This window comes from Sorex araneus, chromosome 11 (genome assembly GCF_027595985.1).
Source record: "Sorex araneus isolate mSorAra2 chromosome 11, mSorAra2.pri, whole genome shotgun sequence".
Taxonomy (NCBI): domain Eukaryota; kingdom Metazoa; phylum Chordata; class Mammalia; order Eulipotyphla; family Soricidae; genus Sorex; species Sorex araneus.
Genome location: NC_073312.1, coordinates 31,203,073 through 31,221,180, shown reverse-complemented (window position 1 = coordinate 31,221,180; position 18,108 = coordinate 31,203,073). Strand labels below are relative to the sequence as shown.

The following is an 18,108-nucleotide window of genomic DNA, read 5'->3' as shown; positions in this document are numbered from 1 at the left end:
TATTATAACTGAAGGAATTCACTCAAGTTTCTATTTCATTGTAATGATCAGTAAGAAACTGAATGTAATAACAATGAAATTAAAATGTGAATAAAGAAAATAAAATGGGGACTGGGAAACAGAAAACTGAACCTTATGTTAAACAAAAGAAGGGAGGAAGAAGCATTTTTTTTACCCCCTTCAGGCCACCAGATTTAAAGGATTGTACTGGGCCTAAGGAATTTACTAGAATGCCAGGAGACGACATCTTAGGGTGGTGCCAAAGGGCAGGATATACAGTCACTGACTGTTTTCCTTTTGGCATGTGAGGGCCATACCATAGGGAAAAGATGCTTTGATTGATCTTTTACCAATTATCTCTGTATCCCTTGTCTCACTGATAAGAAATAATGTAGACTATAGACCACTGTTAGAGGCTAAAAGAGAGACTCTCTGAGCAAACAGGGCTCCAAGTTTCTTTCTCTTGTGACTTGGGATCTTCAGCGCTGAGCTTCTAATAAACTTAATATCCTATCCTGAGCTGTCTCTTCTGTTTACTCATGCCTTGTGCCAACACAACAGCATAGACATAAAAAGGATGCAATTCTTTTTTTTTTTAATTGAATCACCATATGGAAATTTACAAAGCTTTCAGGTTTAAATCTAAGTTACTCAATGCTGGAACACCCATCCCTTCACCAGTGCACATATTATAACACCAAGAATCACAGTATACATCCCCCCATTCCCCCTCCTCCACAGCCCCCCACACCGCCTGTGTAACTGATAAATTTCATTTTACTTTCACTTTACTTTGATTACATTCAATATTTCAACAAAGAAGTCACTATTATTGTTTGGAGTTTCTTCCCCCAAAGTCAGACCTGCTGAAAAGGAAGCATTTGATAATTTGTTTTCCATTGCTGAGAATGAAGAGATTTTTTTTTTTGCTTTTTGGGTCACACCTGGCGATGCACAGGGGTTACTCCTGGCTCTGCACTCAGGAATTACCCTTGGCCATGCTCAGGGGACCATACGGGATGCTGGGATTTGAACCTGGGTCGGCCGCGTGCAAGGCAAATGCCCTACCCGCTGTGCTATCTCTCCAGCCCCGAGAATGAAGACATATGAAGTTGAGTGGATGCAATAGCTGCCACAGGGATTTGGATTTCGATATTTTAGTATTTTATTATCTAAGTCCAGAGAAATTTGTCAGAAATTGCATCATTGTAAGCTCGTACCTCTCTGCTACATTATATTCCACATATGAGTGCAATCTTTCTATTTCTGTCTCTTTCTTTCTGACTCATTTTACTCAACATGATATTTTCCATGTTGATCCACTTATATGCAAATTTCATGACTTCATCGTATCTGACAGCTGAAAAAAAATGTTGCAATTCTTTGAGTTTCCATGTCATTGATGATCACTCAGGAGCAGAGGGCTCAGGTAAAGGCAATGCCTGCGGCCGGGAAGACCCAGGCAGTGGACATAGGGGACACAGGGCTGGACTGAAGGGGATCGTGCATCTTTCTGGGGTACCTGTTAGAGGGGACTGGCGATGATCAATGATGTAATTCTTAAGCATGACTTGACAACTCTGCTTGGAGAGTACTTCTATTCGATTACATTTCACAAAAAGTTTGGATAATAATTCAATTATATTTCAGAGAAATATTCCAGGGAATAATTAGGTGTGTGACAGTTTGACTTTGGCATTGCACAAGTGGCTTACAATTTAACAGGTCCCATATCAACAATTTCACCATGGGTAAGTAAAAGTCAGCATTCTGAAAGGTTTGTCCTTTTGTAATGTACAGGACTTCAGGAACCAGGAATTTAAAAATATAATCAGTATGCAACAAAAATGGGAGTAGATAGCTAATGGCAGCATATGAAATTATAAAGAATCTAATGATGATTTCTAACTCTTTATTTTAGGAGCAATGTAATAATATCCCAGAGGATCAACTTTTTCTCTCATGGCATCTCCCCACTTGAGATGTGTATTTTCATATTAAGGCAAGCAGGTAAGTAGGGAAGAGCCCCAATGGCAATAGAATTCCTGGGAAGTAATTAAACTAGTAGCTTTTAAGTGGGTTAATAGGGGTCAAGACAGATGCTGCAATAGCCGAAACCACCAGTAAGGAATTCACATATGTTAGCAGGGGAGAATCAGACAAGGTCTTGGGGAAAGGAGTAAGATCAAACTTGGGGAGCTGAAACACTCAGGTGACTCTGTAGAGTGTTATGTGTTCACAAACTATGAACACCAGATTGAATATCAAATCGCTCCTTTCTGTGGAAGCACATAGCTGCCTATCACTTCTCTCTTTTTTCCTTGGAAAAATCCACTGAGGGTTCAAGATCCTGAAATGTAAAGTGAGGAAGGCTCACCTTGCTAAAGCAGAGCATTGCTGCTCACGGGGGACTATTCATCTTATTGATGGTGTCCCGGGTCTTGCAAACCAAGAGTGAGCTTAGGCACTGGAAGTGGAGGCAGTTTCTAGAACCTCCTCTGACCAGAACTTGAACCCACTTCTCTGTCCTCAAGGCCATGGTTTCCCACAGAACTCATGAAAACTTAGGTTGAGGCTGGAGTCCTCAAACTAAGACATGGCACTTCAGTGAAGTGAATTTTCCATTCTTACAGGGCTCAGAAATGCCTTGTCCCAAAGAACCCAGAGAAAGTGTGAGCACACTGTGGTTTCTGTCCTGCTCTGCTCTGCTTCCTGTGCTTTCAATATCAGACACTGTAGAAATGGCAGGGGGGATGGAAACCAGGAGACAATCAGCTGGCAAGGCTGTGCAAATGCATGATTTCTTTTGTTTGTATGGCCTGTGTAAAATTGAATTATATGTGTGTGTGTGTGTGTCACACACACATACACCACTCTATCTTTACTCACATATCAGCATCTGCAGTTTACTTTTAACATTCATTCAGGGTCTTTAATTCTGTACCACACCACAAACAAATGAACAAGACCCTCCACCACCATCCCTATGATCCCTGTGTCACTCTTACTTGGGTTCTTCTATACCCTCCTGACCCTCCCACACATTCCACTGCTTAATAGTCCGGGTTTTATAATTCAAGACCTAGAGTTGGTCATTGTTCAAAACTGTCTATTCCCTGTTTTGTTGCTATCTGTTCCACAGAAGTGTGAAGTCATCCTGTATTTGTTGCTAGAGAGGTGACCAAAGTGGGTAGATTTGGGAGTGGTCAATGGTCTTTGAATTTCCTTTCCTGAACTTTTGTTTCTTCTGGAGTTTCTCTTGGAGGGGGGTCCAGACTTCTCTGCGCCTGTTGCAGGTACCTGGTGAAAGTCTTATCATGCCTTAGTTCCTATTTTCTGCAAAGTTGGCTTTTTGCAACTTCAGAGCTATTGATTTCCCAGAAAATTCCTTGTCATTGCCTTAGGGGATGTGGATGGGGAGTGGGGGGTGGGAGAGAGAGGCTTCTCTGTCTACCTGCCTGTCTACATCAGTAGGCTTGTACACCACAGCTAGCCAAGCATCCATCAATCACCATGAACCATGGGGATTCGGGAGGTGGGAAAGACAAAGGAAAGATGTTGGAAGATGGAAACAACATAGCCTTGAAGATTTGGGAGGTGGGAAAGAGGGGAGTTGAGGCTGGGGAGGGGGGGGTCTAGTAATTTGCATTGAAAATGTAATTTGCATTAAATTGTGGTAGGATGGTCATTTTAACAAAATTAATAATTCTACAAACTGAGGATGTATGCATACATTTTAATAGTGACATAATTTTATTTGTACAAGTATTTTACTTCCTAGTTAAGCAGATTTTAAGGTATTTGATTTTGAGGAGCACGATATAAATGATATTTTAAAAATATTTTTACTTCAGGGGCTGGAGCGATAGCACAGCGGGTAGGGCTTTTGCCTTGCACGCGGCCGACTGGGGTTCGAATCCCAGCATCCCATATGGTCCCCTGAGCACGGCCAAGGGTAATTCCTGAGTGCAGAGCCAGGAGTGACCCCTGTGCATCGCTGGATGTGACCCCAAAACCAAAAAAAATAATATTTCTACTTCATTGTTGTATGAAGAAATGCCTTCTATACTAGAGTGTTTATTTTGAAGCCAAAAATTTGCTGTACAGGCATATTGTTTCCAGGTTAATTTTTTAAAGAGTCTTTAGGGTATTATAGGTATAATATCATTCCACTAACAAATAGTTATATAATTTGACTTATTTTTCAATCTGGATACACTTAATATCTCATTCTTGTCTAATTGATGTGCAAGGACTTCCAATACTATAATAGAATTATTAATACTATAATAATATTTTTAATATAATGAGGCAGCACTGCAGTAGCATTGTCGTCCCATTGATCATTGATTTGCTCAGCGGGCACCAGTAAGACTCCATTGTGAGACTTGTTATTAATATATCAAATACGGTTTGGGCAACTTGCCAGGCTCTGCCGTGAGGGCGGGATATTCTCGGTAGCTTCGCGGGCTCTCAGAGAGGGACAGAGGAATAGAACCCTGGTCAGCCTCATGCAAGGCAAAACCCCTACCCGATGTGCAATAGGATTATTAATACCCGAATAATACTGGGGAAAGTGGACAGCCTTGTCTTGTGTCTTATCTTTGTAGAAAACTTTCAGGTTTTTAGCATTGAGCATGATGCTGATTGTGGCCTCGTGATAAAGGACTTTAAATATACTAAGATATTTTCCTTCTTTTTTTATTTCCTTGAGTTTTTACCATGAATGGTTGTTGAATTTTAATGAATACTTTATATTGGAGCAATGGCACAGTGGGTAGGACATTTGCCTTGCATGCGGCAAACCCGGGTTCAATTCTTCCGTCTCTCTCAGAGACCCCGGCAAGATGCCCATGGCATATTCGATATGCCAAAAGCAGTAACAACAAGTCTCACAATGGAGACATTACTGGTGCCTACTCAAGCAAATCAATGAACAATGGGAAGACAGTGCTATAGTGACAGCGCTCCAGTGCTTATGTTGATATGTGACATTGCATTGACTGACTGGCATATATTAAACCATCTTGCATTCTAGGGATAAATCTCACCGATTGGTGGTGTAAGATAATTTAATGTCTCTGGATTTTATTTTCTAATATTTTGTTTTGGATCTTTTCAACTATGTTTGTTAGAGATATTGGTCTATAATTTTAATTTTTAGTGATATCTCTGTCTGCTTCCAGTGTGGGGGTAATATAGAAATTATAGAAACTGGGAGAATTTAGATTTATGTAACTTGCAGAAGAACCTGAAAAGGATAGGATGCAGGTCTTTGGAGGTTTGGAAAAACTCTCTAGTACATCAATCTGATTCAACCTTTTGTTTTAGGGAGAGATTTTTATTACCATTTCCATTTCTTTGTTAGTAATTAGCTTGGGAATTTTTTCTTTTTCCTTCTACCTCAGTATTGGGAGGTCATAGAATTTCAAAATTGCATCCATCCATACATAAAATTTTTATGGTAATCTCTGATTATCCTTTGGATTTCTGTGGCATATATTATACAGTTCCCACTTTGTTTAGGATCCAGTTTATTCAACTTTTCTCTTTTATTTGTGAATCTAGCTAATTAATGTTAATTAATCTTGTTTATTCTTTTGAAAAGATTCTTGATTTCAGCCAATGAAACGAAACAAAACAACAAAAACTAGCACCAGGGAGACTGTATAGCAGGTAGGCTTACACAAACTTGGGTAGCAGTTCCACGTTCAATCCCCTCACTACGTCTGTTCCACAGAGTACTGTCAAGAGTGATCTCTGAGCAGAGAGCCAAGAGTGGACCCTAAGCAGCACTAAGTGTGACCCAAAAGACAGGAAAAAGTGATAATAAAAGAAAATAAAGAACTAGTTCTTGGTTTCATTGATTTTTTTGTACATTAATTAATCAATTAATTTCTGGTTTCTACTCTGTTGATTTCTGCTCTGTATTCTTTCCTTCTTGCTTATTTTTTTTATTCTTTTGTGAATAACCATGAGGGTACAGATACAGATTCACATAGGTTAGAACTTGTTTTTTCCTCATACAATGTTCACAAACACATCCCTCCACCAGTGCCCGTTCTCCATCACCAATAGAACCAGTATCCCTCCCCCCGCATCCCATCTCTTCCCCACCCCACTTTGCCTCTGTGGCAGGGTACTCCCTTTTGATCTCTCTCTCTCTCCAAATGGGTGTTGTGGTTTGCAATAGGGGTACTGAGTGGCCATTTGTTCAGTCTCTAGTCTACTTTCAGTGCACATCCCCCTTCCCAGGCATGATCTCAAACCCCATTTTACTTGGTGTTCCCTTCTCTATCTGAGCTGCCCTTTTCCCTAGCATGTGAGACCAGCTTCCAAGCCATGGAGCCAACCTACTGGTACTTATTTCTACTATTCTTGGACATTAGTCTCCTATTCTGTTATTTTATATTCCACAGATGAGTGCAATCTTTCTATGTCTGTCTCTCTCTTTCTGACTCATTTCACTTAGCATGAGACTTTCCATGTTGATCCACTTATATGCAAAGTTCATTACTTCATTTTTTTCTAACGGCTGCATAATATTCCATTGTATAGATGTACCAGAGTTTCTTTTTTTTTATTAGTGAATCACCGTGGGGGTACAGTTACAGATTTATACATTTTTGTGCTCATGTTTTTCCCATACAAAGTTTGAGAACCCATTTCTTCACCAGTGCCCATTCTCCACCACCAGTAAACCCAGCATCCCTCCCACCCTCCCCAGTCCCATCTCCCCCCACCCCACACTGCCACTATGGCAGGGTATTCCCTTTTGTTCTCTCTCTCTCTGATTAGGTGTTGTGGTTTGCAATAAAGGTGTTGAGTGGCCATTGTGTTCAGCCTCTAGTCTACATTCAGCACGCATCACCCTTCCCCCGCATGACCTCCGACCACATTTTACTTGGTGTTCCCTTCTCTGAGTTACACAGAATGAGAACCCAGCCTCCAAGCCATGGAGACAACCTCCTATAGATGGATCAGAGTTTCTCGAACCAGTCATCTTTTCTCGGGCACTCAGATTTTTTCCAGATTCTGGCTATTGTAAACAGTGCTGCAATGAACATATAAGTGCAGATGTCATTTTGACTATACTTTTTTGCTTCTCCGGTATATATTCCCAGAAGTGGTATTGCTGGATCAAAAGGAAGCTCAATTTCTACTTTTTTGAGAGGCGTCCATATTGTTTTCTGAAAGGGCTGAATCAGTCAGCATAACCACCAGCAGTGTAGAAGTGTCCCTTTCTCCAACATCCTCTCCAACATCTGTTGCTTTTGTTCTTTTGGATGTGTGCCATTCTCTGTGGTGTGAGGTGGTATCTCATAGTTCTTCTGGTCTACATCTCCCTGATGATTAGTGATGCAGAGCATTTTTTCATGTGTCTTTTGGCCATTCATATCTCTTCCTTAAAAAAGTTTCTATTCATTTCTTTGGCCCATTTTCTGATGGGGTTGGATGTTTTCTTCTTGTAAAGTTCAGTCAGTGCTTTATATACCCTTGATATCACCCCCTTATCAGATGGGTATTGGGTGAATATCCTTTCCCATTCTTTAGATTGTATTTTGGTCACTGTATCTTTTGCGGTGCAGAAGCTTCTTAGTTTGTTGTAGTCCCATTTGTTTATCTCTGTTACCTCTTTGTTGGTCAGTTGCGTGTCATCTTTGAAGAAACCGTTAGCGTCAATATCGTGGAGGGTTTTTCCAACCTTGTCTTCAATGTACCTTATGGTTTGTGGTCTGATGTTGAGGTATTAATTCAGTTTGATCTGATTTATGTGCATGGTGTCAGGTCGAAGTCTAAACCCATTCTTTAGCATGTGATTGTCCAGTTGTGCCAGCACCATTTGTTAAAGAGGCTTTCCTTGCTTCGTTCCACATTTCTTACTCCTTTATCAAAGATTAGATGGTATACATTTGCATTTGTATGTAGGGATATTCCACTCTGTTCTATTGGTGTGAGGCTCTGCCTTTGTTCCAGTACCATGCTGTTTTCATTATTACACTTTATTGTAAAGTTTGAGGTTGGGGAAGGTTATGCCTCCCGTCATCTTTTTCCCAAGAACTGTTTTAGCAATCCCAATAAACTACGGAGAGCATCCCACCCACAGAGCAGAGCCTAGCAAACTACCTATGGTGTATTCGATATGCCAAAACAAAAACAACAAGTCTCACAATGGAGACATTATTGGTGCCCACTCAAACAAATCAATGAGCAACAGGATAATAGCACAAACAGTGTTAAATTGTAATAGTTGGCACCACAGGACTAAACAGCATGGCATCTCCCATCTCTTGCATTGAGCCACCAGTCTGATTGGAAGAGAATTATCAGTATGGGCTCCCCATGACTTCTGAGTATCACTTGGTAGACCCCCACCAAAAAACCACACAATACAGCAATTATTTAACAATATATGTACACATAGCTCATAGTTCATGTCAGCCATATTTATAATAGTCAAGTTTTGGAAGCTGGGGTTGAAGCAATAGTACAGTGGTTGGGCATTTGCCTTGCAAGTGGCTAACCCAGATTCAATTCCCAGCATCCCATATGGTTCCCTGAGCATTTCCAGGAGTAATTCCTCAGTGCATAAGCCAGGAGTAAACTCTGTGCCTGGCCAGGTGTGACCCAAAAGGAAAGTAAAAGATTTAGAAGCAACCCAAATGCCTACTGACAGATGAAAACATAAATAAAATATAATGTTTTTGGAATACTACTCAGTTTCAAGAAAATATGTAATATTATCTTTTGTGTGATGTATATACAAAATGGAATACTACTAGGTTATAAAAATGTAATATCATTTATTTTTACGACTTGAATGGAACTATAGGATGTCATGTTAAGTGAAATAAATCAGAAAGAGGACAAATGCCAACTGATCTTACTTTGTATGGTGTATAAGGAATCACAGGAAAGTGAAGGATAATGTCCAAAGATAAAACAACACGTGGAGTCTTAGAATAGACTGAGGTTACCAAGACAGGGTGCAATGTGGGTTGTTAGAAATGGGACAGACTGGAAATGACCTAAGAAAAAGCTGGAGGATATTTGGCACAAGGGCCTTTAATGTTTTTTGTACAGCAAAAGCATAAACATTAACACTATTGTAATTCATGCTAACTCAATAATATACAAATAAGAGAACAATATTTTTATTACAGATGGAACTCAAATTCATGCAGGAAACTTGAACTGGATATTGAAGACTATAGACAATTAGAAGATACATAGTTCAGAAATATCATTCCTGCAGGAAGGAGGACATGGACAAAGCCAGCACATAGGCCAGAAAGCATCGTTCTGTAATAGAGCAGCCAGCAATTTCTTAGGATGGAATGAAACATAGCTTATAGAAGGGTGGTACAGAAACTACCCCATTAACCACTGGGGTAGTGTCAATGTCCTTTGGATCAACCAGAGGCTTCAAGGTAAAATGCTGTAAAATGCTAGTCAGATATATAAACAGCTCCATACGGGCCAAGCCTTCACCAGCACATACCCTTTTTCCTGAAATGAAGCATAAACAAAATGTTACCTTTGTTATATTTCTGAGATGGCAATAATGGTAACTCAAACCAACATGAATTAACACATACATAAAATCATTCATTTAGCGGAGAAGCCCCCTCCCCGCCCCCTGCCCGCCTCGGCTCGGGGCTTCTCCTGAAGCCCCCGCCTGGCACCTTTCCGCCGCCGCCGTCGGATCCTGACCAATCTCCATCCTGCAGTCCTTTGTCAAAGGAGCATAGCCCAAAATCTTCAGTTGAGGTTCCTCCCAAGCTAACGAGAGCTCCAGACAGTAAAGCCCATAACAACATGAAGAAACAGAGAAAATCCCCACCACCAGGAGAGAACCAAGAAAACATCTCACTAACCTCAGCAGCGACCTCCAAGAAATACATCCTCCTCTCAGATAAAGAATTCAGAGAGGAAATTGTGAGGATGGTTCACGAACTCAACACAACTATGGAACGAACATCCAATAAATTAAGGGAGGATATGGATGCAGCATTGGAACGCTAGTTCCAAGATAATCCAGGAAGAAATGAGAGCAGAAATTTCAAAGCTACGAACAGAAGTCACACAACTAAAAGAATCAGTAGATGAAATTAAAAACTCCGTAGGAGCCCTCAGTAGTAGAATGACTACAGCCGAAGACAGAATCAGTGAGCTTGAAGATGAGCTGCACAAAGCATATAGGCAACAACAAATAATGGCAAAAGACCTCAAAATGGCTCTAGAGCGAGTTAGAGTCCTAGGGGATGACCTCAGGAGAAACAACATAAGAATCATGGGAGTGCCGGAACCACACGGAACCTATCCCAATGAAAAAAACACCATTAAAGACATCATTGCTAAAAAATTCCCAGAGCTAGAGAATGCGGACATCCAGTCCGAAGGGTGCCAGCTAAAAGGGACCCAAATAGAAAATCCCCAAGGCATATCATAGTCAGAATGATGGATGCCGTGGATAGAGACACAATACTGCAAGCAGCAAGATCAAAGAAGGAGATCATATACAAAGGCGCACCCCTTATATTCACAGCAGACCTATCAGAAGAAACCCTCCAAGCCCGAAGACAATGGTGGGATATAGTGAAAAACCTTCATGAAATGAATGCCTCACCAAGAATAGTCTACCCGGCTAAACTCTCAGTTAAACTTGAAGGAACCATACTATTTCATGGACAAGCAACAGCTCAGGAACTTCATAGACTCAAGACCAAACTTAAAAGAAGGACTCAAAGGGCTACTATAAGACAAGAAAAAAGACCTATAAGAACAACAAACCCTACAGAAAAATGGCACAAAATCCCATGACAATAATTTCTCTTAATGTTAACGGGCTAAATGCACCAATCAAGAGGCACAGAGTGGCAAAATGGATTCGGAAACTAAACCCAACTTTCTGCTGCCTACAAGAAACACATCTGAATAGTCAGAACAAACACAGACTCAAAATCAAAGGATGGAAAACAATCCTGCAAGCAAACAGCCCCCTCAAAAAAAGGCGGGGGTGGCCATACTAGTATCCGATAGCATAGATTTCAGGCTGAAAAAGATCAGAAGGGACAGCAAAGGTCATTTTATATTCACCAAGGGATATATACAACAGGAAGAAATCACACTCCTAAACGTATACGCACCTAATGAACGACCAGCTAAATACTTAAAAGAACTCCTAACAGAATTTAAGGAGGACATAACTAGTACCACGATAGTAGTTGGAGATTTCAACACTGCCTTATCACCTCTGAATAGATCGACAAGAACAATACTCAGCAAGGAAAGATGGCCCTGAAGGAAGAAATGGAGGAGACAGGGCTAATAGACCTATACAGGGCTATATACCCCAAAAAAGAAAGAATACACATTCTTTTCCAGTGCACACGGAACATTTTCCAAAATAGACCATGTTCTGGGCCACAAGTTATACCTTAATAGAATTGGGAAGATAGAAATTGTATCAACTATCTTTTCAGACCATGATGCACTGAAGATGGAAGTTAATCATGCACAGACACGGAGAACCAAATCAAACACTTGCAAGTTAAACAACTCACTATTGAACAATGAGTGGGTCACGGAGGAAATCAAGAAAGAAATTAAGAGATACCTCGAAACAAGTGAGAATGAAGACACAAGCTACCAGAACCTATGGGACGCAGCTAAAGCTGTGTTAAGGGGAAAATTTATAGCTCTGCAAGCCTTCCACAGAAAGGAAGAAAGGGCCTATATAGATAGCTTGACTTCGCAGCTCAAGATCTTAGAAGAGGACCAGCAAAAGGAACCCAAACCAGATCGAAGGAAAGAAATAATAAAACTTAGAGCAGAAATTAACGATATGGAAACCCGAAAAACAATCCGTAAGATCAATGAAACAAAGAGCTGGTTCTTCGAGAAAATAAATAAGATTGATAAACCGCTAGCAAGACTCACAAAGAAAGAAAAAGAGAAAACCCTAATAAACCGAATCAGAAATGAAAAGGGGGACATCACAACAGAAACCAAGGAGATTCAAAGGATCATCAGAGACTACTTTGAAAGTCTGTATGCCACGAAGCAAGAGAACCTAAAAGAAATGGACGAATTCCTTGACTCCTACAATCTCCCAAGACTGAGCCAAGAAGACGTGAAATACCACAATAGGCCCATAAATATCAAGGAAATCGAAACTGTAATCAAAAGTCTCCCCAAAAACAAAAGCCCAGGTCCAGACGGATTCACTGGCGAATTCTTCCAAACATTTAAAGAAGACTTGTTGCCAGTTCTCCTCAAGCTTTTCCAGGAAATTGAAAAGACAGGAACCCTTCCGAACAGTTTCTACGAGGCACATATCTCCCTAATACCAAAAGCAAACAAAGACGCCACTAACAAAGAAAACTATAGACCAATATCCTAGATGAACACCGATGCGAAGATCCTCAACAAAATACTAGCAAATAGAATCCAACAACTCATCAAAAAGATCATACACCATGACCAAGTGGTATTCATCCCGGGGATGCAAGGATGGTTTAACATTCGGAAATCAATCAATATAATCCATCACATCAACAAAAGTAAAGATAAAAACCATATGATCATATCAATAGATGCAGAGAAAGCATTTGACAAGATCCAACACCCATTCATGATAAAAACTCTCACCAAAATGGGTTTTGGAGGAACTTTTCTCAAGATAGTCAAAGCCATCTACCACGAACCTAGGGCAAGCATTATCATCAATGGAGAAAAACTAAGGGCTTTTCCTCTAAGATCCGGGACAAGACAAGGATGCCCACTCTCACCACGTCTCTTTAATATAGTATTGGAAATATTAGCAATAGCCATCAGGCAAGAAAAAGATATTAAGGGGATTCATTTCGGAAAGGAAGAAATCAAGCTCTCACTATTCGCAGACGATATGATGCTATACCTAGAGAAACCTAAAAGCTCTAGTAAGAAACTCTTAGAAACAATTGACCTATACAGTAAAGTCGCAGTCTATAAAATCAATACCCAAAAATCCATGGCCTTCCTATATGCAAACAATGAGACAGAGGAAAGGGACATGAAAAAAGCAATCCCATTCACAATCGTTCCCCAGAAAATCAAATATCTTGGAATCAGCTTAACTAAAGAAGTAAAGGACCTCTACAAAGAAAACTATAAAACTCTACTCCATGAAATAAAAGAGGACATGAGGAAATGGAAAAATATCCCCTGCTCATGGATAGGGAGAATAAACATTGTCAAAATGGCAATACTCCCCAAAGCATTTTACAGATTTAACGCGATCCCTATAGGGATACCCATGGCATTCTTCAAAGAAGCGGAGCAAGCAATCCTGAAATTTATATGGAACAATAAACGCCCACGAATAGCTAAAACAATTCTTGGGAAAAAGATGATGGGAGGCATCACCCTCCCCAACCTTAAACTCTACTACAAAGCGGTAACAATTAAAACAGCATGGTACTGAAACAAAGGCAGAGCTGCAGACCAATGGAACAGGGTGGAATATCCCCACACACAACCTCAAATGTATGATCATCTAATCTTTGATAAAGGTGCAAGAGATGTGAAGTGGAGCAAGGAAAGTCTCTTTAACAAATGGTGCTGGCACAACTGGACAACCACATGCAAAAAAATTGGCTTAGAACTCGACCTGACACCATGCACAAAAGTCAGATCAAAATGGATTAAAGAGCTCAATATCAGACCACAAACCATAAGGTACATTGAAGACAAGGTCGGCAAAACCCTCTACGATATTGAAGATAAAGGTATCTTCAAAGATGACACGGAACTAAACAATCTAGTAAAAATAGAAATCAACAAATGGGACTACATTAAACTAAAAAGCTCATGCACCGCAAAAGATACAGTGACCAGAATACAAAGACTATCTACAGAATGGGAAAGGATATTTACACAATACCCATCAGATAAGGGGTTAATATCAATGGTATATAAAGCACTGGTTGAACTCTACAAGAAGAAAACATCCAACCCCATCAAAAAATGGGGCGAAGAAATGAACAGAAACTTTACCAAGGAAGAGATACGAATGGCCAAAAGGCACATGAAAAAGTGCTCTACATCACTAATCATCAGAGAGATGCAGATCAAAACAACCATGAGATACCACCTCACACCACAGAGACTAGCACACATCCAAAAGAACAAAAGCAACCGCTGTTGGAGAGGATGTGGGGAGAAAGGGACCCTTCTAAACTGCTGGTGGGAATGCCGGCTAGTTCAGCCCTTTTGGAAAACAGTATGGACGATTCTCAAAAAACTAGAGGTTGAGCTCCCATTTGACCCAGCAATACCACTGCTGGGAATATATCCCAGAAAAGCCAAAAAGTATAGTCGAAGTGACATATGCACTTATATGTTCACCGCAGCACTGTTTACAATAGCCAGAATCTGGAAAAAACCAGAGTGCCCTAGAACAGATGACTGGTTGAAGAAACTCTGGTACATCTATACAATGAAATACTATGCAGCTGTTAGAAAAAATGAGGTCATGACGTTTGCATATAAGTGGATCAACATGGAAAGTATCATGCTAAGTGAAATGAGTCAGAAAGAGAGAGACAGACATAGAAAGATTGCACTCATCTGTGGAATATAGAATAACAGACTATAAGACTAACACCCAAGAATAGTAGAAATAAGTACCAGGAGATTGTCTCCATGGCTTGGAGGCTGGTCTCTCATTCTGGGTAATTCAGGGAAGGGACCACCAAGTAAAATGTGGTTGGAGGTCATGTGGGGGAAGGGTGATGCGGGCCGAATACAGACTAGAGACTGAACACAATGGCCACTCAACACCTTTATTGCAAACCACAACACCTAATCAGAGAAAGAGAACAAAAGGGAATTCCCTGCCATAGTGGCAGGGTGGGGTGGGGGGAGACAGGACTGGGGAGGGGGGGAGGGATGTTGGGTTTACTAGTGGTGGAGAATGGGCACTGGTGAAGGGATGGGTTATCGAACTTTGTATGGGGGAAACATGAGCACAAAGATGTATGGATCTGTAACTGTACCCTCACGATGACTCTCTAATTAAAAATAAACTAATAAAAAAATAAATAAATAAAGCTTGCAAAGAAATGGAAAAAAAGAAAAAGAAATATTGAATGTAATCAGTTAATGTGAACTACCTTATGAAAATAAAATATAAAAAATTAAAAAAAATCCATAAAAAAAAAGCATTCATTTATAATTTGGAGTCAGAGCAATAGTACAGAGGGTAGGATTTTTGCTTTCCATGCAGTTGACCCAGGTTTGATGCCTGGCAGGCTGTATGGTCCCTGAATCTTCCAGGAGTGATCCCTGAGCACAGAGTCAGAAGTAAGCCCTGAGCATGCCAGGTATCCCCCTGCTAAACAAAATCACTCATAATTAAATGCAAGTCAACCTGACTTATTTCCTTAGCACATACTGCAGTGTGCATGCTATATAAAAAATCTATTTGAACACCTACCTTGAAATTGCTCTGCTAAGATTTACCTGTGACAATTTCCTACATACACAAACACACACACAAAAACACTCAATTATTCCAATTGATATGAGATATACACAATACTTTTTGTCATCTGCTTCCAATCCAAGACTGAACAGTGATTTTTTCTTAACAAGCTAATGTTAACATAATAATCTTTCTAAATATTACCAGTTTACCATGGCTAAATCTAAAAAAAATCACACACTAGTCACAAGCATGATTAACTTTACACTATTCCACAAACTAAGACTAGCAATTTCAAATGTTATCTAATTTCCAGTTGTCCTCCAGTAGGAATGGTCTTTCTCTACGTTCTGCCTACAAATAGTCTCCTTATCCTTATAGATCTAATTTAAATGCCATTTATACTATGCAAACATCTATGCCTGGCAGGCCATATGGTCCCTTGAGCTTGCCAGGAGTGATCCCTGAGCAGAGTCAGAATTAAGCCCTAAGCATGCCAGGTATTCCCCCTGCTAAACAAAATCTACCTTACCCCAGAAATTAGTTGCTCCTTGAGCTCCTAATTATTTCAAGGCATTAAGTTTATACAACGTCAGACTACTTATTTCTTCATCACTTCCTTGCTAGACACCCTTTAGACAATTATTAAAATCCTCCACCGGTACATATATCTTCAATTAAAACATCCTTCTCTCTTTGTTAAAAGGTTTTTTTTCAGTTTTTTTCCATTTTATTTATTGTTTTGTTTTATTTTGTTTTAATTTTATTTTATTGTATCACCGTGACATAGTTACAAGTTTTCATGTTTGGGTTACAATCTCACAATGATCAAACACCCACCCCTCCACCAGTGCACATTCCTCACTACCGACATCCCAGGTATAACCCCCCCTTTCCCACCCTCGCCCTGCCTCCATGGCAGATAATATTCCCCATAATTTCTCTCTACTTTTGGGCATTATGGCTTGCATCACAGAAACTGAGAGGTCATCATATTTGGTTCATTATCTACTTTCAGAATGTATCTCCAATACCAACTGGTTCCTCCAGCCAACATTTTCTTAGTGATCCCTTCTGTATTCCATATGCCTTCTTCCCTCCACTCATGAAGCAGTCTTCCAGCTATGGGGCAATCCTCCTTGCCCTTGTATCTACTGTCCTTGGGTGTCTGTCTCATTTGAGACATCTGATAAAGGATTAATATTCAGGATATACAAGACACTAGTAGAATTGTATAAAGGTTTATTTAGGCTATAATAAAAGCCTTCTTGTGTCTCCAGTCACTTAGAATGGTAGCATCTCCACAATAACACTAGTCTTGAATAATTTACCATACATACCTTGATATTTTTCTTAATCTTACCTATGTCTCTGAAACTTGTATCTTCCTTAAACTCTCTTTATTATTTTGGGTGTGCCATTTGTTTCTTCCAGAATTTGGTCAAATTACAACAGCACTCTCCTTGACTCTCAAATTACTCTGGCCTCTGCTCCCACCCACCAGAATGGCAGAGGAATGGAACCCAGGTCATCCACGGGAAAGGCAAACGCCCTGCTGCTGTGCTATCGCTCCAGCCCTGAGAAATTTTTACTATAATTCGAAATTTCAGAGTAGCCTTAATGTAAGATCCTTCCTTCAAGTAAAATGTGGTCGGAGGTCATGTGGGGGAAGGGTGATGCCGCCAAATACAGAAATACAGACTAGAGACTGAACACAATGGCCACTCAACACCTTTATTGCAAACCACAACACCTAATCAGAGAGAGAGAACAAAAGGGAATTCCCTGCCATAGTGGCAGGGTGGGGTGGGGGGAGACGGGACTGGGGAGTGGGGGAGGGATGTTGGGTTTACTGGTGGTGGAGAATGGGCACTGGTGAACGGATGGGTTATCGAACTTTGTATGGGGGAAACATGAGCACAAAGATGTATGGATCTGTAACTGTACCCTCACGATGACTCTCTAATTAAAAATAAACTAATAAAAAAAATGTAAGATCCTTCCTTTTCAAAGTTGGTCCCTGAAGTACAGATCAAAAAGAAAAGCTGAAAAACTTGCCTGTTGAAAAGGGCATGAAGTAGTCACTCTTCTTAAAATTACCATTTTCATCCAGGAAGTGGCCAGGATCAAATCGTTCTGGGTTGGGGAACTCTTTGCCATCATGTAGAACAGAACTCAGAGACGTTAATATCTCTGTGCCCTGATATAAAGAGGGGAGAAAAAGTGAAATGTAAATAAGGTCATGTAGGTTGAAACAAGCCTCAATTAATCCTTTTGTTCATAGATGAATAGGTTAAGACACACAAAGAATTTTTCATGTCAAAGAATCAATTAATTAATCAACATAAAAGGTCTTCAATATCTCAGTTAAAATCCAAGGCACTTTTCATTGATTCCAACACCAAACTCATACCCAGATTTGCGTTAGTGAAAACAAGGAAATTCTCTTAATTGCATTGCTGACAATAAACTTTACTATTTTGTCAAGGTATTATCCCAAACACAGGCCAGAGTCGGCAAGCTACCGGTGGCATATTTGATATGCCAAAACAGTAATAACAAGTCTCATAATGGAGACGTTACTGGTGCCTGCTGAGAAAATCAATGAATAACGGGATGAAAGTGCTACAGTGCTACAA

The 18,108-nt window shown here is 40.2% G+C and overlaps 1 protein-coding gene across 2 annotated transcripts in view; it reads right to left on the bottom strand.

The window, feature by feature from the left end:
* Positions 1–9,224: 9,224 nt before the first annotated feature.
* The window catches only part of LOC101549525 (cytochrome P450 2C21-like), a 31,416-nt gene continuing 22,532 nt past the window's right edge, over positions 9,225–18,108 (bottom strand). For both annotated transcript variants that reach the window (XM_004622121.2, XM_055118969.1), the window contains 2 exons: positions 17,528–17,669; positions 9,225–9,510 (listed from right to left, as the gene is read on the bottom strand). In XM_004622121.2, coding sequence (XP_004622178.2) covers positions 9,329–9,510; positions 17,528–17,669 — 324 coding nt within the window. In that variant the 3' untranslated portion in view covers positions 9,225–9,328. The remainder of the gene's footprint in view (positions 9,511–17,527; positions 17,670–18,108) is intronic.